Source organism: Salarias fasciatus, chromosome 16 (assembly GCF_902148845.1).
Source record: "Salarias fasciatus chromosome 16, fSalaFa1.1, whole genome shotgun sequence".
In the NCBI taxonomy this organism is placed as follows: domain Eukaryota; kingdom Metazoa; phylum Chordata; class Actinopteri; order Blenniiformes; family Blenniidae; genus Salarias; species Salarias fasciatus.
The window spans coordinates 16,669,211-16,694,716 of NC_043760.1; the positions used below are offsets into that span (position 1 = coordinate 16,669,211).

At 42.2% G+C, this 25,506-nt stretch overlaps 1 protein-coding gene across 3 annotated transcripts in view; it reads left to right on the forward strand.

The window, feature by feature from the left end:
• Positions 1–16,285, forward strand: part of myo1b (myosin IB) — a 62,186-nt gene extending 45,901 nt beyond the window's left edge. The window contains exons 14-32 of one of the 3 annotated variants that reach the window (XM_030111336.1): positions 1,263–1,367; positions 3,409–3,471; positions 3,665–3,865; positions 4,007–4,233; positions 4,313–4,513; positions 5,403–5,496; positions 7,474–7,623; positions 7,731–7,799; positions 7,893–7,979; positions 8,384–8,470; positions 9,774–9,860; positions 10,715–10,801; positions 12,469–12,543; positions 13,123–13,257; positions 13,486–13,592; positions 13,732–13,864; positions 14,040–14,192; positions 14,362–14,492; positions 14,634–16,285. In XM_030111336.1, the coding sequence (XP_029967196.1) occupies positions 1,263–1,367; positions 3,409–3,471; positions 3,665–3,865; positions 4,007–4,233; positions 4,313–4,513; positions 5,403–5,496; positions 7,474–7,623; positions 7,731–7,799; positions 7,893–7,979; positions 8,384–8,470; positions 9,774–9,860; positions 10,715–10,801; positions 12,469–12,543; positions 13,123–13,257; positions 13,486–13,592; positions 13,732–13,864; positions 14,040–14,192; positions 14,362–14,492; positions 14,634–14,766 (2,325 nt within the window). In that variant the 3' untranslated portion in view covers positions 14,767–16,285. The remainder of the gene's footprint in view (positions 1–1,262; positions 1,368–3,408; positions 3,472–3,664; positions 3,866–4,006; positions 4,234–4,312; positions 4,514–5,402; positions 5,497–7,473; positions 7,624–7,730; positions 7,800–7,892; positions 7,980–8,383; positions 8,471–9,773; positions 9,861–10,714; positions 10,802–12,468; positions 12,544–13,122; positions 13,258–13,485; positions 13,593–13,731; positions 13,865–14,039; positions 14,193–14,361; positions 14,493–14,633) is intronic. The other 2 variants (XM_030111337.1, XM_030111338.1) reach the window with 2 other exon arrangements.
• The last annotated feature ends 9,221 nt before the right edge of the window (positions 16,286–25,506 follow it).

Genomic DNA, 25,506 nt, shown 5'->3' on the forward strand with positions numbered 1-25,506 from the left:
CCCATTAGCTTCAAACGTAGTTTTTAAGACGGTTACTTCCTCAAGCAGCCATTAACCCCCCCTGTCATTAAACTTCAAAGTATTTTTGGGGTTTCTCTGACATATTTCAGCCTGTAATCTGCTGCCACTCGGGGATAGGCGTGCGATCACTTTACTGGCGTATGTGTGTGTGTGTGTGTCTGTGTGTTTAAAGGTGAAGATGCCCTTTTGGTTTCTTAGTAAAAGGAAATGGGAGATTTAAGATTACAAAAAACCACTCTCCCTGGAGGCATATGTCCCATTTCCTGGTCACTGTGAAACCTTGTCGCGTCCTTCATTCTGAGCTGTTTGACTAAAACCTGCTTTGAAAAACTCTAACAGCAGTCTGTGCCCCAAAGAAATAAATGTTAACCTAACCGTGTGCGCAATAAGGCCGTCTGCCAAGAAGCATGACTCACCACACAATGGTCATAATTGACCAGCAAAAAAAACTGAGCCATATCGGTGACGAGAGTGGTGGAAATGTTAACGCTCCATCAATGTTTGTGGAAATCTGTGGTGATTTATAGGAACTTGTTACCGAAAAGAGATTTTGATCACAAACTGCAAGAGCAAATAAACTGTGTCGGTTGTTCTGTGTCCACAGTGAAGGATTACTCAGTGATGGCTGTCAGAGTGAGGACAGTGCAAATCATTGTCAGCTGCCGATTCTAGTTTATCCAAGCTGATTATTGCCGGTGTCATATTGGATGTTCAGCTTTAGAGATGTGAGCGCACGGCTTGAGCACAGCTTTTACGTAAAGACATCAGATTTGATTAAGCTTGTTTTACAAATTGGAAATGTGTTGCTTTACTAATGTCAAGTCTCATTTAACAATCGGATCTTAGTTTTTGGGTTTTGAGTCGTCTCTTAGGTTAGTAACAATACTTGAGATGTATTTTTTTCAGTGCCAGGAAACTAATTAGGCCAAAACAATGTTACATAAGCACAACTTCAACTCAGTCATTAGTTTTTCATATACAAAACAATACAGGGACTTGATGCTCAACGGCAAGCTGAATAAACAGATTTCAAGGAAAAGATGAGACTCTCACTGAATTACGCAGCCTAAATCATTAAAGCAGGAAAAAAATGAAGCTGCCCTGTGGTACCTTCAAATTGCAGCATATCAGTGAATGCAGTGCAAATAAATGTGAAGCTTTAGATATTTAGACGTTTCCTCGTTTTCCCAGATATATGCTTTTTTTTTCTCATCTCTTTCTTTCTGTGGCTGCTCGTACAGGACAACAGCTTTGAACAGTTCATCATCAACTACTGCAATGAGAAGCTGCAGCAGATCTTCATCGAGCTGACGCTGCGTGAGGAGCAGGAGGAATATGTTCGAGAGGTACACTCATCATCACACATACAGTCACCGGACAAAGTCGGGACAAACCAGAGATTTTGTTTATGCGCTTCCGCCTTTGAACATTTAGAATCAACTGAAGAAGTGATAAATATTTTAGGTCACATTGTCAAACATTGCTGGGTTTTTTTTTTTGCATCTAATATTCTCCACTTGGGCTTATTTTCACTGAAATGATAAAAAGCGTCTCGAAAAGACAAAATGTGTGCTCCTCGGGTCATTTAAAATCATCTGATTTTATAAATTCCGTTCCCTGCAGTAAACTGTTGTAAAAACCTTGGAGCGCTGCTGAGAACAATACATGATGGCAAAGTCAAGTACAGCCTGAAAGTCAAGAGTTCAGTGAAATCGATCCTCCCTGGTTACTCTATTGATCATTCACAGCTCATATGACCTCATTTTAACAATATATACTTTCTGATTTAAGTAACTGTACAGACATGCAGATTTTTCCTTCTTTTTTTTTTAAATCGACCCTTCGAGGCTCTTACTGAAGTATTTTCCTCTCAAAACAAGCATTTCCACTCAGTGTTTTCAAACATATTTTAGGACTTTTCTCTTTTGACATTTAAAAGCAGCATTCTGTCATATTGAAATTCAAACTGCCCAAATTCTCGCAGTTTTTACAATTCCTAGCTGACAAACAAAAAAAAGATCTGAGTATGGCAGATGTATAAGAGTCTGGAAAATAAAATGTGCAAAAGATTATCTCCACACTATCCAGTCCTACTATCCTACAATCTGTTGTGCAGTGAGACAGATTAAATCTGATGTGCTGCAGTAATGGGGGATCCTGTTTGAAAATGACATGTGGATCTAAATCAAGGTCAAGATTACCATCGAGACTTCTACTATGATCCCACTCCCTGTTACAATTCTTAATTACTCCAATTGTACAACACAAGCTGGTTGCTGATAAATTCATATTAGGATGGATTAGCAGTCTCATGATCACATTCATAACCGGAGGTCATTGTGCAGTACAGTTACTGGTCTGTCATTTTTCTTTGATATGTAGTGAATGTTGCACTTGACTGTGCACATCTTTTCCGAGTAAACCCTGGTTGAAGGAGTCTCTAGTCCTGGTTTTGCTCTTTCACCTGCAACCGTATGTCACCATGTTAGCGCTCAATTAGCTGTGTTTTGACATCTCATGGCAGCAGGTCCCAGGGACACACTCTCGCCCTGGTCGTGTCACTCATCTGTTTAACCCCTTCCTGCTATTTCACATAAATCTGCATTCCTGTGAAGCGGGCTCTCTGTCCCGTCTTTGTCATCGAGCTCTCCCTCCATTCCTTCCCTCCCCATCTGCCCTCGGAGGATCCTCTGGGACGGAAATGATCCCTCACTCCGCCGAGAGTAAACACTCCCCGTTGTGGGCCTTAAAGCTCTGTTTGTTTTCAGAGCTCTGTGTATGAGTTCAGCAATGGTGACCCCCACACCCCTTCCCCACTAACACCGCCACCAATGATATTTCACTGCTGGCTTCTGTCCAGTGTTACTGCATGGGAAAATACCGCAGAGCTGGAGAAAGACGCACAAGCTACCAATCAGGAGTTTAGCCCTCCTACCAACAGTTTGAACCACACCTTCTGAGCATCCCCCCACCCCCAACCCCCCATTAGTACTGTTTCAACTTCTTCTTAACAAGTTCTGTAATTTACAAGTACAAAAGTTTAAATTAAAAGAATTTACTTTGTGATAAACAAAGCTGAGCTTAGATACACAAGCTTAATCGTAAGCAATGACAGGCATCGCGAGTCAAAGAGTATCATAGTTTTGAGAGGCAGACTATATAACTTCAGAAATAAAAACAAGTAATGTATGTATCTCATATAAAGCTCCTGGTTGTCATTGTAAGTCGCTCTCAAAATCATGCCAATTTGAGGAAATGTCATTTTGTAAAGCTTCGAGCATCACACTACCACCAATCATTGACCTGCGCAATCTACCTGTGAACCTTTTTGCCAATGTGACTTTGCCACTTTGAACTTTGTGTGTGCTGTTTCCTTATATTTTACAGGGCATTGAGTGGACAAACATCGAATATTTCAACAATGCCATTATCTGCGATCTCATTGAGAATGTAAGTCACTTTGCCAGTCCTTGGAGAGCACATAGGGCTGCATGAATGGGTGTGTGAAGTCTGACATTGTATTTGAAAGTAGCAGGCTGTAAAGGATTAGCTATGCCAGGTGTTTTACTGAGATAGTCAGGCTTGTGTGGAAACTTAAAAAAAAAAAAGCCACTTTTTGTGTCTGCTCACTTTGCTGTATCAGAACCAGAATGGGATCCTTGCCATGTTGGATGAGGAGTGCTTGAGGCCCGGGACGGTCACCGATGAGACCTTCCTGGACAAGCTGAACACCATCTGTGCTGAACACCAGCACTTCGAGAGTCGTTTAAGCAAGAACTCCAAGTTCCTTACTGACCACAGCTTGCCACATAACTGCTTCCGAATCCAACACTACGCTGGGAAGGTAATGGCGAGAACAATAGAGACTAAAATCCAGGAATTGTGCTGCTTGTTATGCACGTGCTAGAGCTAATAAAATAACAGGGGAAAGACCTAATCATATTGTGTACTTGATTCTTTGCCCATTTTTCCACTTTGTATCAAGGTGTTGTATCGTGTCGAAGGCTTCGTCGACAAGAACAATGACCTGCTGTACCGGGACCTGTCACAGGCCATGTACAAGGCCAACCACAGCCTCATCAAACAGCTGTTTCCGGAAGGCAATCCAGCCAAAGTCAACCTGAAGAGACCACCGACTGCTGGGTCCCAGTTCAAAACGTCAGTGGGCACCCTGATGAAGAACCTTCAGACCAAGAACCCAAACTATATCCGGTAAATCTGATCGCCCTGTCCACAATAACCATGAGTTTGACAGCCTCTCCGATTTCTAATTTCAACCTTTCTTTTCCAGATGTATCAAGCCCAACGACAAGAAGGCGTCCCACATCTTCACTGACTCTCTGGTGCGCCATCAGGTTCGCTATCTGGGTCTCATGGAAAACGTGCGTGTGAGGAGAGCGGGATACGCCTTCCGCCAGGCCTATGAGCCCTGCCTGGAACGCTACAAAATGCTCTGCAAAAACACCTGGCCACACTGGAGGGGGCCTGCCAGGTAATAGTTGTTTACACCGAAGCAGCAACTTTAGGTTAGACTGGAACTGGGGATCTTGTCATTGGAACACTGCCAGAGCAGAGGTTTCGTTGTGCGTCGTGGAAACTGAGACCTGCTCCCAGGTGCCTTTAGGTCAGGCTCTGAACTTCAGACAGCTCCCGGAGGAGCGTGCGTGCGTGCGTGTGTGTGTGTGAGACCACTGCTAATCGACTGTGGCCTGAGTGGACAGGTCCCAGGTGCGACTGTTAGTGTGAAGCAAGTAAATTACTGGAAAAGGGTCTCGGATGACTTTCCCCCAGATAAACTAGACCCAAAGGAGGAACATAGGCTCAACCTAGCAACAAGGTCTTTAAGGGAAATGTTGAGGAAAAATGCAGTTTTGCATGTTTATTCTGGTGCCCCCCCCAAAAAAAAAAAAAAAAAAAAGAATCGTGTGGCAGAAAGTCTTGGCATTCAATATGCTGCCTCTCGTGTCCTCTCACAAGCGAGCAGTACCCTTGTCACATACCAGCTGTTCATTGTTCAGCTGAAATGAGCTGTTATTTCTCCAAAACTCTAGCGTGTTGAGACGTCTCATCCTTACGTGTCCTGCACTCCATATCAGCCAGACTTGCAGGTTTTATGTACTGTGCTGGAAAAGTCAGTGATTCCTATCAGCTCTGCCACTCAATGGAGTCTTGTTTTTGATGTGACTGGTTCCAACTTGGCGTTCATAGTTTCTTTTTTCGCTCTCCGTTATCCTCAAACATTCTCAGTGATTCACTCTGCCATACTTCCATGTGCCCAAATCCCTTTGTCTCTCTGTAGCTCTGTTTATGTTATGTATGGGCGCTTGGAGTGTTGAGTGTGCTTTGGCTGACCCCTCTAATCCTTCTGGCTTCTCCTGCAGGGAAGGAGTGGAGGTGCTCATGGCCGACCTCCAGGTTCCAGCAGAGGAGTTCTCTTACGGCCGCTCTAAGATCTTCATCAGGAACCCAAGAACGGTAGAATATGTGTATTGGTTGAAAGCATGTACCTTTAACTTTGATTTTTCTCAATCGCTTTATATATTGCTAGATTTTCCAGCAGGTCACGCCACTTTTTAAACTCTCAAGGTTGATTCCTGTGTGCTCAACTGGCCTCTTTTCTCACAGTATGTTGTGAGCAAAGCGGGGTGGGCCGCACTTAAATCCCCCATTTTCTGCAATTAGTATACAACCACTGCTCTGAAAACACATGGTTTCACTTAGCTATCCCCTTTAACATGGGAAATGAGCGTCTTTACTCTGTGCTCGCGGGATCTTCAGTTGCTCAGGCCTGCGGCATTTGAATGTACTTCCCCCCCCATCACCAGTGAAAAGAACGAACAGGGTTTGGAATAACATGATCTCACACTGGGAGAATTTTTCCTCATATAATTGCTTTTTCTATCTGATCAGCTTATCTCCCTCACATATCTACAGCTGTACTTAATCTCTGGTTGTGCAGATCTTGATCTGGTTTCCAGATGATATTTCTATTGGTTGCCAATCAGTGAAGCCACACCTACTGTCATATTGCTACCAGTTCTTGGTTTAACTCCATCTTTTTGTATTTGTGTAACATCCAGAGGCTCAAAGCATTCCCTTCCAACTAAAATCAGAAAAGTTCCCACAAGTAACGGCAGTTTTTCATAGACTTTCATTCATCAAGTTTGGTGCCCCTGGTGGAAAATACAGCTAAACGATGCAGCATGAATAGAAGACGCTTCAGGCCAAAGCTCCACATGTGTGGTAAAATATACAAATGCTAAAAGCTGAAAAATAACCCTGTAGGAGTTGCTTTCATGAATGTTTTTCTGTGGTTTGGTGAGGCTTAATCGCATCATTCTTCAACTGTAATCATACCAGCACAACCAACCGAGGCGACTTGTGTAGCAATCTGTGCCCAAATTTGCTGATTCTCATTTGGAGAAAACTCACCATGGGTGTAATCTTACCAGAACAGATGCATCTCAAAACTAACAATACATGAGACAAGTTCAAGAATAGTACGGCTCACTATTTATTTAATTATTAACGGTGCCTCTAAATATTAGAATAGTTCCTAAAATCTAATTCCTTAAGAACGTTTTCTTCCTATTTATCTCAACAGACATTCAGAAATTTCTTGAAATACTTCACCTTATGTTATTATTGAAAAAAATATCTTCAGGTATGAGAATATCAGAAGCTCATGCTTTTAAAACATTTTTGTTGGAAAAATGGATCAACAGTCTCAATGTTTTGGTGTGTGTGGGTTGAAGCTGTTTTTTTTTTAGTATTTATCTTTTAAAAAAAAAAAAAAAAAAAAAATGTATCTGAATCCACCTTTTAAAGCGGTGCATCTATGAGATCACAGCTAGGGTGGGTCAACATAGCCTGGATTAAAAGACTATTTTCTGAAGAAGTGAGAAATTTTTGTAAAATTCTGAAGCACTGCCTCAATTTTAAAACATTAGAAAATCTGTTAAATGCAGAAAAACAAAGCAAGTAGGGTTTTTTTTTTCTTTTTTTAATTTTTTTTTTTTTTGGGGGGGGTGGGGGTGTTCTTTGTTTCAAGAAGTAAAAAAAACTTTTGAAAACATTTTAACTTTTTCCCTTGGGGGAAAATGCATGAACAGTTTTTTTGGCTGGACCTGCAGTAAGCTCTCACACACGGGGTTGTTTTTCCGTAACCTGCAAATAGACTGGACTTTGTTCCTCTTATCACTGAATCACTATTTGCCCGGCTTGAAAAAACAAATTTTCTTTGTTTCGTTTGCAGATTTTGTTCCAAACCTTCCTTTGTATCCCAGTTCATGTAGGTTAGATGTGCCCTTCCCTCGAGATTTTGCAAAAAAAAAAAATAAAGTGTATCTTCACTATGAACAAATGATTCGGATAACATTTTGATAACCTTTAACAGAGGACATGACACTCTGTGTGATAGTTCCGTCTCCCATGTGCCTGATTTTCTCCTAGCTCTTTTTCCTGGAGGAGAGGAGGAGGCAGTGCCTGCAAGACCTGGCTACACTCATTCAGAAAATCTACCGAGGCTGGAAGTGCCGCAGCCACTTCCTGCTGCTGAAAAAGAGCCAGATAGTGGTGGCGGCCTGGTACCGCCGATACGCGGTGAGGCTCTCTGATTAATTGCACTCAAAACACAAAGCACAATAAACATATGGCCACTGAAGCGTTTGCCGTTATTAATAAAGTGTTTCCCCTCTGCTTTCTCACAGCAACAAAAGAAATACCAGAAGATCAAGAGCGCCACCACTGTGGTGCAGTCGTACGCCAGAGGATGGCAGGTGCGCAGCTGCTTCATAAATTCACTTTGTTTAGTGCCAAATGTGACACAAGCCTTGTAGAAATCACAGTCGTGTCTTCTTGTCTCCCCTCAGGCCCGGAAACTCCTGAGAGAGCTGAAATATCAGAAGAGATGTGAGGAGGCTGTGACCACCATTGCAGCCTACTGGCACGGCACCCAGGTAATGATGCATTAAAGTGCCGAGTCATATCAGAGAGAGAGGGATGTGTCCTGATGGAGCGACAGCCTGCCTTTATTTCCCCATACCAAAAAAAAAAAAAAAGAAAAAGCTGTCCTTGATCACTTGCCAGCATCACCTTAAACACTTGATATTTTCTTGTATGTGGTGTCTCTGCCTAATGGCGCTACACTATCGCAAAAAGTTCTGTTCTGCTACCAGTTTCCTTTAATCCTGCTTCTTTTTGCTGATCACACAACTCCCACTTATGTCTTTTTCTTTTTTATCCCCCCGCTCCTTTTCAACTTCCCTTCCTTGATTCTCCTTTTTTTTTTTTTTTTTTTTTCCCCCCTCCTACCCATCGCATATTCAACCTGCCTTTCCTAACGCCCACCACATCCCACCAGGCACGGATGGAGCTGAGACGTCTAAAACAAGAGGCACGGAATAAACATGCTGTGACAGTAATTTGGGCATACTGGCAGGGAACCCAGGTATTTCCACCCAGCCGTAGTGTCTCGCTGTCCCAGCTGTCTTGCCATGCCTGTCCGCCATGTCCCGTCCAGTTGTCATTCTGATATCGCCTCTTAGAGCGGCGCCCCCCGTCCCCCCTGCTGAGCGAACCCGGGTCAGCCTGCTGGTCTCGTCGTCGTCCCCTTTGTATCTGTTACTCGTGTAATTGTCTGAAAAGCTCCGAATTGCTTTGTAGCGTAGATAATTGTCGAGTCTCGTTCAAATCTGTGGCAACGTTAGTCAGCGTCGTTGTCTCCAGTTTGGAAGTGATGCATTGTGGTGTTTTCAATGTGTCCCGTCTCTGCTGTAAACCAGATCTTTTTTTTTTTTTTTTTTTTTTTTTTTTTCCTTTTTCTTTAATTTCTATCGATGCTGCTCAAAGTGTGGGGTCAGGCCTCCTGTTGGGGTGGCATTACTGAGATTCTGGTGGGGAGCAGTAAACACCTGGGGGGGGGTCAAGGCAAGGCCTGTTCCCAGCATGCCTCTTTAATTTAGCTTCATGATGGAAAAAGATCAGAATAGGAGAAACAAATGAATCCATGAAATCGCCATTAGTGCCAACTAATCAGAGTAACATGCACACACAACATATGAGTTACTGGATATTTCAAATATAAAGCAACAAGCATCATTTATCCTTTAGATTCGAATTGCCAGTAATATCTTCTAATGTGAAAAACATTAGGAAGACCAGAATTTAGTGAAATGTTAGAGGTTGTGGTGAGACAGCCGTACAGAGGGTCAGAGTAAAAGGAGTCAATCTGGCTCAAGTTCTGTGAGACTTATGTCCCACAGAGATAAAACTGATACTCTTCACAGTTAAAATGCGGAAAGAACTTTGAAGGTTCACATGTGTGGTATACCGTTATCTTATCAGCAGTGTGTAAATGTGAAGGTATCTTCATATCAGATATGACTCCTGGTTGTTCGTCATCCATATTGTGTTTCAAAGTCTCACTGCCAGACTCAAACAGGCGGTGTTTCAGGCCAACTTCTTCTGTGTTGCGTCTGAACTTTGTACAAGACGCCAACGTGAACACATGTCATATAGATTACGTCATGAATAATCAGACCATCCTGGCGTCGTATTTAAATTCCCTGATCCTCTTAATTGTGGCCAAACACTGGAAATGTGAGTGCTGCTCACCACCACTTGCCTTTTGTTCCCATTCAGTCCATGTGTCACTCCATGTCTTCCCACTCTGCACCCCACCTGAGACAGTTACCGTTTTTGATTGCCGCTGAAATTAACTTCCTCCCGCAACTGCCACCGCTTCCCATCAGGCCCGGAGAGAGCTGCGTCAGCTGAAGGAGGAGGCGAGGAATAAACATGCCGTGTCGGTCATTTGGGCCGGCTGGCAGGGCACCAAGGTATTTGGGAAGCCTGTTGGCTCGACTTGCCGTGACTGTCTGACCTGCCGCCTCCATCGAAACCCCCCCCCCATCTCCCCCCCTCCGAAACACCACCTAACAAATCCATCAGTCTGCTCGACTCATTCAGTCATTGAATTTACGATGAAGCATACAGTTTATCGAACACGCTGCCACATACGATACGACCAGGTGTGAAGTGGAGCCGTTCCGTCAACACTAACTGATTTGCCGTTTTGCTAGTTTTAACTACAACCCCATGAATGAATGCTACACAGGAAAGCCATTCCCATTGAAGGTACAGTCACACATATCAGAGGCTAATTTGTCTCGTTTTTGAATAATTTCTGCTTTTTTCCTTCAAAGCCCATGCTTCCCTTGCTGCATGTTGCCTGCTCTCTCTCTCTCTGCATGGTTCCTCCTCTCATCTTGCCAGCTCTTGTCTCAGTCCTTGCATTGCGACGCAGTTTGTCTCCTCCAGATGGAACAGTCTGGATCCTTTGAAGTGACCTCTCCTGCCTGAGTTGTGGCTCCTTGGCTCTCCTCTTGTTACTCAGAGTTTCCACTGAATAGCATCGACTCTGTTTACTTTGCAGAAGTTTGCCTGATCAATGTTCATGTGACCCACAGTGTCATATTCGTTTCTGGAGGCTGGAGCAGCCGAGATACACACACAGTCTGGCAAAATGGTCAAACTGGGCTTTGTGTGCATTCTGTGTGTGTGTGTGTGTGTTTGTGTATTTGATATTGCTGACCTCAGGCAAAAGTGCCCTCTTGCTCTTCTCATCCTCTCCTGCTTCATTTTGTTCCTGCTCTCTTGTCTCTTTCCCTCCCACCTCCTCTTCCATGAACAGGCTCGCAGGGAGCTCAGGAGACTGAAGGAAGAGGCCAGGCGAAAGCACGCTGTCGCTGTGATTTGGGCCTACTGGCAGGGACTGAAGGTAGCCACCAGCCCAACGGCGCGGCCAACACAGATTCTGACACCTACCCGGCGCCCCTGACCCCCCTCCTCCTCCTCCTCCTCCTCCTCCTCCTCCTCAGTGCTGTTGTGTTCGGGAAGGCAGCGTCTGCCGAGTTTTGTGCATTATCTAATTGTGGCATTACCGCTGTAGCATTATTCCAACCCGATTGCAGCTTTCTAGGTAAATATCTCTCAGGAACATACATTGATGGATTAATAATAGCATTACTTTTAGTTGAACAACCGCAGTCACACTCACAGTATATCTTGATCAAAACAAAACCATGCCAACCTATCAAAACATTAAACTCAAAGCTGCCATAATCTGCACTGAATTATAATTACGTCAAGCCTTTGCCCATAACATAGCAAATGATAATTGATTTTTAACGGCCTCAGCACTCCCAAAGTGCTTCATGTTGTTAGCCATATTCACCCATTCACACACTAATGGTGACGTCCGCCGTGCAAAGTGCTCAAACATCCACTGGGAGCATTTTGAGGTTGAATATTTTACTCAAGAACACTTTGAAGGAAAACACAAAAGCCAAGCCACAGTTTTAAGTGCAGGATTTCATTTTGTGTTATGCTTGTATTATACTTCATCTGATATCACAGCAGTGTATCTCAAAGCCAAAACCAGTATATTTAGTATTTAATTACAGGAACTCAACCAGGCTGTCGTCGTATTTCTGCAAAGAGTTTGGCGCATAAGGTCGATTGACATGGCAGACGTCATGTTTTATTTGCTAACTGTATCATCTGTGACCAACAAAAATGCATTTAAATACAGCAAATATTCAGTTTGCATAAATATATCTAAGTTTTGCTCGTTGTTTCTAACAATATAAATAGTTTTAGATTTGGGAATTCTAAAACTGTCTTTATGCACTGATAGAGATGCATGGATTTTCTATTCTCCAGAGAGGGGGGCTTTAAATCTGCAACAATGCACAGTGCAATCGTCACATCAGCTGTTTCATTCCGGTTTTTGGCAGGAAACTTGCTCCGAACAGTCTAATATTTTAGATGATTATTGCAGACCAGATGGTGGTTTTCTTCCTCGGAGCTTATAATGCTACAGATTTAAAACCAAGGCTCTCTGTCTCTGATTAATTTCTTTCTCCACATCTTTCTCTGTCTGCATCTTCTGCATCTGTTCAACTAACCCACAAACAGGAATGCTTGTGTGTCCTGCTGTATTTATTTGTTTAACCTGGTGCTTCTTTCTCTATAGGTGCATGTCATAGTGTGTTGTGTTCTTCGTGTTGTGTTGTTTTTTCAACATGGTTATTCACAGCAGTGTTACGTTTCTCATCGTGTTAATTGACCACCAGACTCTTCACTACGCACCTGTTCACAGCTCGATTTGTGCTAATAAGGTCAACTCTGAAGGTCACTCATCATAACCATCATTGTCTTTTTCAGTAATTAATTAATTTAAAGCACTTGCTCTGATTTTGAGTAAATTCCAGCCGACTGGAGCTTCCAGTGTTGTTCGTCTACTAACCAAATGTCCAGTGTTTGTATGAATGTGTTGCACGTGTCAAGCACTCATCGGTGTGTGTTTTTCTCTCTTTCTTCATGCAAAATTGAGAAGATCCAAGCAGAGATTGACAGTTTATTTGTCTTCCTGTGCTGTCACAGGTCCGCAGAGAGTACAGGAAGTTCTTCAGGGCGAATGCTGGCAAGAAAATCTACGACTTCACCATTCAAAGGATTGTAAGTCTCTAAACTTTCCAGCCTGCCTTTCCTCTTCCATGTCTCCCATCATGTCTTCATTCTGTTCGTTTGTCCCTTCCTTCCTATTTTCATTTCTTTTTTCACTCCTTCCCTTTTTTCCTCCAATTGTTTTTTTAATTGCTGTTTATTCCTTTCGCCTTTCGTATGTACCTTCGTTTTTAACCGTGCTTTGTTTCTTACTTCCTCCATCCCTCTGTTGCTTTTCCCTTCAATCTTCCTTCTATCATTTATTCCTTTTCTTATTACTTTATAACTTGGTTTTTTCCACTCCAATTATATCCTTCCTTATTCATTTTTTTTAATCTTCTTTTATTCATTATGAATTCCTTTGTTCATTTCTTTCCTCCATTCCTTCCTGTGCTCATTCCACCTGTTCTTACTTGGTTGCTTTCATCATTCTGTCTCTCGTTCTCCCTCTGTCTCTATCTTTTTTTTTTTTTTTTTTTTTTTTTGGTACTTCCAGACCTTTTCCTTCCTCCTTATAGACTTCCTCTCTTTCCTTTTAATTATTGATTGTGTTTTTGTTTTTGTTTTTTTAACCCTCCTCTGTGTAAACAGATGCAGAAATACTTCCTGGGCCTGAAGAGCTCGCTGCCCTCCATGTCCCCCGTCGACAGGAGCTGGCCTGCCCGGCCGTACCTCTTCCTGGACGGGGTCCACACAGAGCTCCGGAAAATCTTTCATCTCTGGAGGGTTTGTCACAAATAACCAAAGTCTAGTACATCCAGCTAAAGTCAATTATTTCTAGTGTTTGCATGGTCAATCATTTACCCGCACCGACAGTTTTGACATCTGTCTCGAAAACGTTCCTGCTGATACAAAGTATAGAGAAGAACATGAACAAAGCATGAAAGGAAATGATTCAAAGTAACATTTATTGACTCTGGTTCTTGTTTTTCCTTCTCTTGTGTCTGTTTCCAGTGCAAGAAATACAGGGGCCAATTCACAGAGGAGAAGAAGGCAGTGTATGAGGAGAAACTGGAGGCGAGTGAGATCTTCAAAGATAAAAAGGCTCTCTACCCGAGCAGGTACTTAAAATTCATGGGCTCTCAAGTCTCTTTCCTTTAATGCCGCCGGTCTATAAAAAGTATCTATTGGCATAAAGGATGATTAGTAAATCTGTAATTCCACGGTTTGTAAAAGCTTTGACTATGTCTTCTGTCTCAGTGTGAGTCAGCCCTTCAAGGGAGATTACCTGGAGATCAGCAAAAACCCCAAATATCAGAAACTGAGCAGCGCCGTGGACGACAAGGTTCTGCTGGCCGATGTGGTCAACAAGATCAACAGAGCTAATGGCAAGGTGGGGAAGATCACTCTCAAGATTTATGGACTGACTAATTTATCTTTGTGGCATACCAGACAGCTGTTTGAGTGTTTTGTATTTGCTGCTTTACCTTGCATCTTATTTCTTGTTTCTTTTCAACCACAATGTTGAAATGTGAACAAAATGAATCCTTGTCTGCCCGTGTTTGCAGGGTACGGCTCGGATCTTTTTGCTGACGAAGAAAAACTTTGTCCTGGCTGATCAGAAGACAGGCCAGGTGAAGGCCAGCGTGCCCCTGCCAGACCTGACCAGCGTGTCAGTCAGCACACAGAGCGACGGCTTCTTCGCTCTCAAACTCAAAGAGGCAAGAACAAGAGAGCTTTTCGCTGTGCTCCTGGGTTTTGTAGTCAAGTTTCAAATGTAAAATCTCCATTCACATGACACGCATGTCTTTGTGTTGTGAGAAGCTCTTCAAAAAGACGTCAATGTACCTGCTGAAGTTTTATCAAAATGTTATTGTCTGCTTGCTCCAGGGATCTGCTTCGGCTGTGAAAGGAGACTTCTTGCTCAGCAGCGAGCACCTGATTGAAATCATCACCAAGCTGCACCGCATCGGGGCCACGACAGCGGACAGGGAGCAGCTCAACATCGACATCTCAGATGAGTAAGAGGCTCCAGCACCGAAAAATGCTTCGGCTTGTGTTTGCACTGAAGTCCACTTGTTTTTAAAGCAATTATGTTATTGTTGATTTTTAATGACGGGAGTTTTTTTTTTTTTTTTTGCTGTTTTTGCCCCCCGTGGCAGGTTCCTGGTGCAGTTTAAACAGGACAAAGTATGCGTCAAATTCATCCAGGCAACCCCCAAGAATGGCAACACGGTGGCCTGCAAGCGCAAAAACAACCGCCTGCTGGAAGTGTCGGTGCCCACCTCACCGTAGTGGAATCCTCTCTCTGCTTCGACGCTGTTCGTGAATGATCGGTGTGGGCGGCGGCGGACCACCGGCCACTCCCCCAAAGAAACTCTGGACTCATCACGCCAGTGCCCACTCGGATCCCCCAGAATGTGCAGTTATTCAGCTTGTTGTGTTTATCCCCCCTCCAGCCCCTCCTAATCTGATTTGCTGTGGCACTCCTATAGCCGAAACCATGTGCCACTGAGTATCTGGGAGGGCGAGGCAAAGAAAGCCCTCACCAGGCTTGCATGCCACAGAAATCCTGTGTTTTTACTGGTGGGTTTCTTTTTTTCTTTTTTTTTTTCTGTTTTTTGGGTTAACCTGAGGTAAACGGTAGAAGACGGTTGAGATGTTGCCTATGCACAAGCAGTTCCTGTACACTAGTGGTGATGTGGGATCGTGATTGTTCTGCCTGTACGGTGAATTATTGTTCAGAGAAAACAACGTGACAAGCTTCAGCCTCGACGGGCCTGGCCTTATCAGCTTTTCAGCTTTTAAGCAGTTAAAGAGACGGCTTTTTAAGATTGTCAGACTCTGTTTTCTGGCTCGAATACTGCACTTCATTTCACCTCGAAGACGACCTGAAAACTTAATTGTATGGTCTAATATTTCTATATATATATATATTTTCCTTCAAAAAAAAAAAAAAAAACAGAGCACAATGTGCGGTTAGGATTTGTAATTGGGAATAATATTGTTAAAAAGAAGAAAAAAGTTTGCTTCTATCTTTTTCTATGTGCCATTGAAGAGGTCACATGTACAAATACAAACTGCAGAGACCCCTTTCCAGTTCATGTTCTTGAAAAATCAATGCCAAAACTTTTTTTTTTGTATGAGGATCATATATCAGCCTGTGGAGGCAGTTTAAGTGATTTATTGACATTTCTTCAACACAGCACAGTTTGTAATCTTTTCCGAGTATTATTCCCGCTCCCAAACGTTGCAGTGAACTCAATTCATGCTGCATAAATTTATGTGAGGATCAAAAAGAACCGTTTACCATCCTGCTGGACTTAACAAATACTGGCTGGAGCAACTCACACAAACTAGTAGAAGGTGAAATACAGCAAAAAAAAAAATCATTCAGTAAAATCTGCAACAGGTTCAAAGCTTTCGGTTGTGCAAAGTGACACCGTTGACAGTAATATTTTGTGTGCAATAAGCTTCATTTATCCCTTCTCTAGTGTAAACATAGTGATGATCCAGAGTTGTCGCCCTTGCTGTTGCCCTTCAGCTGTACATACGCTTTGACGGCTGTGGCCCTGACATGGACTAAGGGTTCTTTAGCATCCTTCTTTTAATTGCTGTGATCGTAAAATAAGCAGTTTTTTTGGCCGCTGCAGCTTCGATTTATTGTGGTGCCTGACCCTCTCTGACCCAATGTGTATCTTTTTTAAACGTGAACGACCAAATATTGGAGCACATGAAAATAGATCCTTCGATGTATCTGATTAAATCGACCATTCTTGGCTTTTCACAACTTTCTCGTGCACTTGTGTAAAAATGGTAATCGTATATTTACGCAAGCCAAATTTGAGTGTCAAAGAAGTGAGAGTGCTTTATTTTCAGTGCTGGTGCTTGTACAAGGGAATAACATAGTCAAACTTGGTCTTGTCAAGCTTTGCAATCCAGGGTATCTTGGTTTGGAAGTTGGGTTTTGTACTTTTTTCTTTTTCTCTCTCTCTCTCAATGTCACGCATGACACGGGGACTTCAGACTCCCTTTTCTTCTGTCCCACGCTCGGGAACGATGGAGCTGAATGCCAGCTTTAATGTATTTTCTTCTTCCGTGGCACTGTTGCGCTGCAGTTTTGCTCGGGTGACATCTTCCTCTCCTGCTCTCTGTCTCTCTTCTCCGTTTTGTATTTGAACAATGGCTAGAACTTCAGAGACGACGTCTGCATTCTCGTGTGCCTAATGTAAACCTGTGCTAAGAGACGGAACGTGGTGGGGGGAAAAAAATGTTTTAGTAGAAATAAATGTAACATTTCCAAGTAATCTTTTTTAAATTAAATAAAAGTTAAAATAAATGTTATCCTTGGCTTCTGTGACAGTCTTGATTCATTCTTTGTATGCATCATGTTCTTGTTTAATGCTGTAGGTCCCAACCTATCCGGTTAGGAGCTTCTAATTAAAGGGATTGATGCGAGTCGTCCACACTTGCACATGCATTTCACGCTTTCTAAATGAACAATCGATGGCACTTCGGGCCATTTTTAACAGCTCTTGAGGTGAAGAGGCTTTCGAACAGTCACCCATGTGTCACTCATCAGAACGGCACACTGTCCAATCCCGCATTATTTCCGAGGACCTGGGTTACTGTCTATCAGCAGCATCGGCTGGAGTCTGGCATGAAGTTAGTATCGCTGAGGCTGGACAGCAAATGACTTGTAGTCGAGCAGCTGGCCAGATGTTTTCCATCACATCTGGGGGAGAGCTGTCCTAGGGTTAAATTCCACAGCTTTGGGAGCGCTGCCGGCGAGGGGTCTCAGGGGAGCAGCCCTCAGATTGAACACAGAGTGGTATAAATAGCATACCATTTTGGGCTGCCCAGTACCCGGTTCCCACCACTCCGCAGGCTGGGAAAGGGGGGCGGAGTCCCAGCCTCCCAGTGGAGCCTCAACCCTTGATGGGATTGAAGAGGAATTCAATGATCCCGTCTTTTAGATGATGCTGATCTGCATCAAGGCAGCACAACAGGAAAACTGCTTTGCAGGCTCCAGACAGATGATTTTAAATAGTGAGATCCCTGGGTGTTATGAAATACAGCGTCTTTATCCCATTAAATTAGCATGATATTTATTATGGTTATAAGTACTGTAATCATATTTTATTTTGCTAAATTGAAAGCAGAACAGGGGCATCCGTGCCTCACAAGTAAATAATGTCGCCTCAGTGATAAGCTTGTCTCTGGCGACATCCAGTGGACTTTAGTGGAATTACAGTCGAGGTGACACAAGGCCGCAGCTCTGGGAAACATTTCAGCCTTCCCAGGAAGATAATTAAAAAAAGGTGTCCACAAAAATAAAACTAAATATTAGATGCACAAAATAAGATTAAAAACACTACTCAAGTTAACTGACGCATTTGTACGTGTACTCATTTTAAAACTTATGTTCTAAGTTGAATCATGATCTTTGTCATCAGTAGTAATTAGGGCGGTGCAATTGGCTTGTTTTTATTTTTTACGTTGATTTTGAGTATATGACAAAAACTACACTGCAGTGTATATTTTTAACAACAGATTTGCATGATAACAGAAGTCCACATGTCAAGTTACTGATGAAAAATAAAATCTACCACTGCAGAAAGAGGGGACACACTGAAAATATCATAACTCCGTATCATATTCACAATAATCAAAGTGAAAGATGCTACTGTCATCAAGCTGAATTAAGCCAATTTTTTTAAAGAAAAGTTCAAATTTGAGCTTACCGGTAATATGATTTTAAAATATTGCATCTTGTTTTAATTAACAATTGCAACTAATTTTTTAAAGTAAGATTAATGCTGTAATGCAAAGGAAGTGTAATTGCTTTTTCTTTTAATTATAAATTTGGAAAAAGTAAAGTGGCATTCTCCCTTTGGTTTCCTTTTAAACCGTAGTCCCTTTTTCCTAATAAAACACTGTTCATGCTGCAGTTCATTTCACATCATTAGCTATAGAGTTAACATTTCGTATGATGGAGAGCCTGTAAACAAATGGACCGCTTGGGAAGCTGTGTGAGGATTTCACATTCTGCTCAAAGTCTTGCCAGATGCAGCTGATTGTAGATTTTTGCTGCTGGCAAAACAACCAATGAATAAGAAATCGACTTGACAAATATGTGTGCGCCCCCGCCCGGGCTGCTGCGCCAGTATTTTACCACACTGCTGATTTCACATTACAATACAGCATCACACCTGTCACGGGACTGAAAGCATGCAAAGCAGCGCTGTCTGATTGACTTCTTATTCGGCTGGAAGTGGTTTTCACACACCTGTCTCACACAAACATATGATCCATCAGATTGTTTCAGCAGACATGGCGTCTCTCTCTCTCACACACACACACTGTGAGAAATTCCAAACAGTCATCGCCTCAGGATAAAAGCTGTCGAGAAAAAGATGGTGTGTGCCTTGATCCAGAGATATAGTTTACCTGATGGAAGCAGTGAAGACAAATGTGGGGAGATTGTTCGATAGCGCTGATGATGGCTTCCGCTTTGTTTCTGTAACTTTGAAGGCAAGATCTCTGTCAGGACCGGCCAGTTGAGATTACAGCCATGTGATCATTTTCAGGCCAGTTTTAGGTTTTTGTGCTGATACACCGTTTCAAATGCACCCAGGATAACACAGCTCCTTCAGGAATGTGAATGGTACTCCTCTCACTTTACTTTCAGAGCCAGATATTAGTTGTGTGTGCAGTTTGTCTACTACTGCTAGGGTTGGGAATGATGTGTAATAAATAGTAGGGGTTATCAATGGGAGGATGAAACACTTCTTTTTTTCACAATCTGAGATATTATTGGTGATGACTGTTGGGATCCATCATCAAGAAAAAGCTTGTAAGCAGGTATTTCAGTGCAGTAAAGCATATATTATATGACAACTCTACACATAGCAAACACTAAACGCTCTGAGGGTTATGAACACATGCTGAACTCTGTGTGTTCTCTTCCTTGCAAAACCGCTCCAAATCTCACAGATTGCGAGGGCATCTCCTGTGCACAGCCCTCTTCAGATCATCCCACTGATGTTCGATGGGACTGAGGTCTGGATTCTGGCTGGGCCATTCCAAAGCCTTAATCTTATTCCGGTGAAGCCATTCTTTTGTTGATTTTTATGTGTGCCTTGGGTCATTTTTATGCTGCAAGATGAAGTTTCTCTTCATCTTCAGCTTTTTTTAACAGAAGGCCGAATTTTTTGTACCAACACTGATATATTGAACTGTTCATAATTCCATCCACCCTGACTAAGGCCCCAGTTCCAGCCCCAAAGCATGATGCTGCCACCACCATGCTTCACTGTAGGTATGGTGTTATTTTGGTGATATGCAGTGTTGTTTCTGTGTCAAATGTACCTTTTGGAATTATGTCCAAAAATTGCAATTGGTTTCATCAGACCAGAAAACATTTTCCCCACATGTTTGGGAGATTTCAGATGTCTTCTTGCAAAATGGAGCCGGGCTTGGATGTTTTTCATTGTAAAATAAGTCTTCTGTCTTGCCACCCTACCCCATAGCCCAGACATATGAAGAAGACGGGAGATTGTTGTCACATGTATGACTCAGCCAGTACTTGCCAGAAATTCCTGCAGCTACTTTAGTGTTGCTGTTGGCCTCTTGGCAGCCTCCCTGACAACTTTTCTCCTTGTCTTATCATCAATTTTGGACAGATGTCCCGTTCTTGGTAATGTCACTGTTGTGCCTTATTTTCTCCACTTGATAATGACGGTCTTCACTGTGTTCTATGGTCTGTTTAATCCCTTGTAAACTCTTCTGTAGCCTTCACCTGACTGAAATCTTTGAATAATGAGATCCCTCTGATGCTTTGGAAGCTCTCTGCGGACCATGGCCTGTGCTGGAAGATGCAGCTACAAAAATGTCAGAAGCCTACTGAACCAGCTGAACTTTATTTGAGGTTGATCAGAGGCACTTTAATTGGTGACAGGTGTGTGCTGACTCCAGCTTAACCTGAGTTTGAATGTAATTGGTTAATTCTGAACACTTGCCACATCCCCAGTTATAAAAGAGCGTGCACACCTAGGCAACCACATTATCTCTTTATTTTTACTTCACCTCCCTGAAGGATTTCTGCTTGTTTTTTTTCAATTGCGTTATAAAGGTTATAGATCACACTAAAGGTGGAAAAAGTTTTGAAATTATTTGTCTTGTTTTTTTTGTTTTTTTTTTTACATCACGAAAATCTGGCATTTCAACAGGGGTGTGCAGTTGTATATATTACAGTACAGCAGCAGCACCAGGGGCCGTATTGACATTTATATTGTATACTCAGTCTGCTGTAGTGAGGAGCAGTATATTGTGTTCAGGTATGCCCATGCACAACATTTTTTAAGAGTTCAGAGTTCATTCATTCCCTCCAAACATAAAGTAACCTGCAGTAACAGGCCGGTTACTGACAAGTTAAGCAAGCTAGTAAAACTTTAGCTTCACTTTGAGTTCGTGTGTGTATCGTATCATACCTGTAGTTTCTTCAGGTGTTGAGTCCCTGGACGTCGAGTTGAGCGCACTTTCACAGCTGGGAGGCATAACTTGAATTGTACAGTGAAGTTATGGACTTTATCATTACGTAAAATCATGCAAGACTACACTGGAATCTGTCCACACGTATGTGCAGATCTCCGTCAACGACACTAGAGGGCAGTCAAATCCAACACCGAAGACTAAAATTAATTTAATTGGTGGAAATTTAGAGGATTAATTCAGGGACCTTCGTGGAGGGACAAGGCGCGAGGAGCAAAATCGATATTTCAAGAAGTTGTAAGATTTTTTTAAGTTTTACATTTTTTGTTTTCCACTGTCTTGGTATTTGGCTGTGGTTGTTGTCTTCTGAATGTGAGAGCCAATGATTGTCTGTCCATATGTGTCAGCCCTGCAACAGACTGGCAACTGTCCAGGGTGAACCCTGCTCTCGAGTATCAGTCGAAAATGTGAAAAAAAGAAATACAAAATTTAAAAAAAAACACACACACACACACACACACACACAACATTAAAGTTATCAAATGTTATGCATTTTATCGAGTGAAATTAGTATTCGACCCCCACAAAAACATTATAGTACTACTTGGTAGAGAAACTTGTTCAGCTAATAGTCGTTTTGTGTGACTTCCACTTTCCAATAATGGCACCAGTGGTTGTCACTTTCTCACCAAGCCTTGTGCTGATGGTTTTATAACCCTTTCCAGCCATGAGCAGGTCTACAATCATATCCCTGGCATCTCCCGACAGCTGTCTTACCCCATAGTGCTACAAAAGTTGTAATGTAAGAAACTGATTCCAGGAGCAGGATACATATGACACTTATATCAGGAGGATTGGTAATTGGTTGATGGTGCAATGCCGTGTGCCACATAGGCATCATTCAGTCTGTGGAATACAAAAGTGAGTTGATGGGGGTCAAATACTTATTTCACTCAATAAAAAACACAACATTTTAGAAATCTTATATTGCTTGTGTTTGGTGCATTTTAGTAACCTTAAATAGTAACCAGTAACCATAAAAAGTAGAGTCTGTTCATTTCAAAGTGGGCAAAGTTACAAAATCAATAGATTATTTTAAAGAATCAAATGATTATTTCAGTTCTTCTTTTTTTCGCCATCTAGCTAAATAATTGGTCAATATCCATTTCAGCTTCCTTTTGACCTCATCATATTTTTAGCATTTTGTGGCTTTTGCCCATTTCAGTTTTGAACCTTTGAGCTCTTTAACCATTTACATTGTTTTAAGCCATTTAAATAGTTTTAGTCTTTGAGAAATTTCAGCCACTTGATTTTTTTTTTGTCCACAGTCTTTGCCATTTTATGCATTTCGTAATTTCACCCGAATTCTTAGCAGTTTGGTGAAATAGGATATGATCTATGTGCTTGTTGACACGCCACATCTAACATCTTAAAATGTGAGACAAGTGATAAATCACTGATTTACATCTAATTTTGTGAAAGCCACAGAGGGCCACTAAAGACAGACTGAAAAGCCGCATCCTGCTATAAAGCCATGGGTTATCCCTCTTTTACCCTAGTCATGTATGACTTTCAGTCATCAGTTATTTGTCAGGATTTGTCTTATGCATCTGTTTTTCTTTGGAAATTCTACTTTTACTCATGAGTTACATATTCCTGAGTTGGAGCTGTTGGTGTAATCATCATAGGGCAGTTACCTTTATGGAGGATGCACATCCTCCAATTTGTCTCGTGTGAAGCCAAAGACAAGGCCGTTGAAAGATGAGCCAGAACAAGTAATATTCAACCTGACATTAAAATGAAGTTTGTCCTTTGACCTGTGAAAGTTATTGAATTATTAACTGCATAATCCCTTTTTGTGGTAATTTGCTGCTGCGGTTAACCTTACACAATACCAACGAGCGTGGAGAGGTTTTACAGTAATAGCCCCTTTACCCTGAACACTTCTGTTGACGCACACGACCTTGTTTTGAGTGTTACCACGATCTCAGGCGATGCCTCACAAAGCACAAATAGTTGAAACAGTTTTGAGCTTCATGTGAGGCGAAAAGACATCTCTAAAATGACACTTTGATGAAAACTATGGTAAAAAGTTTAAAGCATTCTGGAGGGCTTCCCAGCATGGCACTGCATGGGATTACAATATGCTAGCATTCGTCACGCTTTCACCCCTACATTGTAAATGTATCTTAGTTTAATAAAATGTCATGGTGGAAAAACATTAACCTTCAGTTTCTTTTAAGACAACTGAATAAACAATCAAATAGCAGGATCACATGTTAATCTGAGGTATTTCAGACACATTTGACACACAAGGTTGATCGTAATTGGTTTGCATTTTAATTTTATCATCAATTTATCAAGATATATTCAACCAAATGTTTGATTGATGAACCAAAGCCACCCAGAATCTATTTTTCTCCGTCATGAATTTGGTAAAAAAAAGTTCATTTTCTCCATGCACTCGTACTTGTGTGTACTAAAACACACGGATCAGTTTTGAGTAGTTGCTATATAGGGCAGGACACTGTATTTTTACTGGTCTGAATAAATGTAGGTTCATATGTTCCCTGAATGGCAATTACATTGTTTTTTCGAAGGGTTTTTTTTTCTGTATAATACAACATTTTAACCAATATTTCATTAAAATCCCAAGTTTGAGGCCTTTCATTTTGTAAATTTAACCTTCTGTATTGGCAAAAGTGATGGAGAACGTCTGCTAATCATCTGATCGATAGTGCTAACTCAAACCCACAAGCAGTTTGCTCCTTGGAGTTGCCATGTAGCTTCAATGAAAGTATATAAGATTAAACCAAGGCGGTGTCCATTTTTATGTCTCTGAATGATTAGCACAAGCTTTTTTAAACCATGGATTTACTGCCACCCATCAATAAGAGTCAATAGATCAAAGTTCAGCATCAAAAAAACCATGAATATCCCAATTCAACATGCAAAGCCCCGCCTCCTTTTCACCTTCCACTAACCTTTTCTTCTTTCAAATGTCATTAAACATTTCATTCAAAAATTTATGTTTTTGTAGCCTACTTCTACCAAAATGGATAAGTTATTTGTATAAGTTTAACATTGTTATGAAATGACACCAGTTAGTGTCGCATATATTAAACTTCCCAAACAAAGACCTTTAAGCTCAGCCTGGACTCAAACCAGGGACCAAAGTGATGACCCCTGCGCCGCTGCGTAGCTCCCTTTGTGCTATAATTATGCTTTAAAGCAACATTGATCAATCGCGCTTGATGTTAGTTAACGGGGCCGTCACCGCGTCAAGGCTGATTTCATTATTGAGCAGAGGAGTTTAGGATGTAGACGTCAACACGCCGGCCACCAGTCTGGTGATTTACTTTGACATAAATCTATGGGGGTGATTTAAATGAAAGCAGTCACTGAGACGGGGAACAGACTATATGTCACTTGGGGGGAAATTAATTTCTTTACCTTTCGGGTCAGACCAATAACTCTGTGTAGTTTTGAAGGTCATTCCCTTTGTGCTGTTATCACAATTTTTTTCTCACTGCATCCCACATTATTCTTCCAGGCTGATATATGAGCAAACCGAACAACCTATTGGTCATTTTTAATCGCTGCTGGGATGTTTTTCTCTCTAAAACTCAAGATTGTTTAAGGTATGGGGATTTTGTTTGTGTCTTCACTTCAGTGACGGATGTCGGTCGGCGTGATGACTCGGCGCAATCCAGCGACGCAGAAGATGAGCTCAAAGTTGGGAGCAGACAGGGAGGGACCCCCGCCGCCGGGGGTGGGAACGGACACAGTATTACATTAGTGCTGGTGGCAGCGTGTCAGGCAGTCTGGAGGGAGGCACCGAGGCCGGGCCCGAGCTGATTAATGAGTGTTACTGGGTGGTGGAGAGTTGGCGTCCTCGCTCACCCGCGTGTCACCAGCGCACTCAATGGCTTCATCAATTTGTCGCCATTATCACGTCAATGGACGAGAATGGACGGAGGAGGGCTGGTGTGAACTGAAAGTAGGGGGGAGGCGGTACTTCAGCTGCACCATCTGTGGGTATCTGAACATGGGAGAAGCAAGAAGCTACTATTTCATTTCATTTCATTTTAATGAAGAATAATCTGTTGTTTGACTAATTTTGCCACAAAATTACCATCTAACATCGGCGTTACTGGCTATTCATTAATGGTTAACCTTCAAAAAAAGTTGCGTGTGTGTTTAACTCATTCATTTCATTGCTTGGCGAAGGAATAAATAGAACACAGAGTCCAATTTCTGCGATATCGACACCGGCCTTCCTAAGTTTGACCAGGAAAAGTGATGAATCATTGCTGTCAGGTCACTCATTGAGCCAACAGAAGTCGTGTCAGTGTATCTGTGTTTGTTAGCCAGAAGCACGTAGGTACGTGTGAACACACGCAGCTGTGAGCCTGATACGGATAAGGAAATAGCTGCACACACATCATTAGGTGGCCATTTGCTGGAATTAAGGCAGGGAGTGCAGGTATAGCTCAGGATGCGACAGGTATGTGAGTGACGCTGGATAGAGCAGCATCTTAT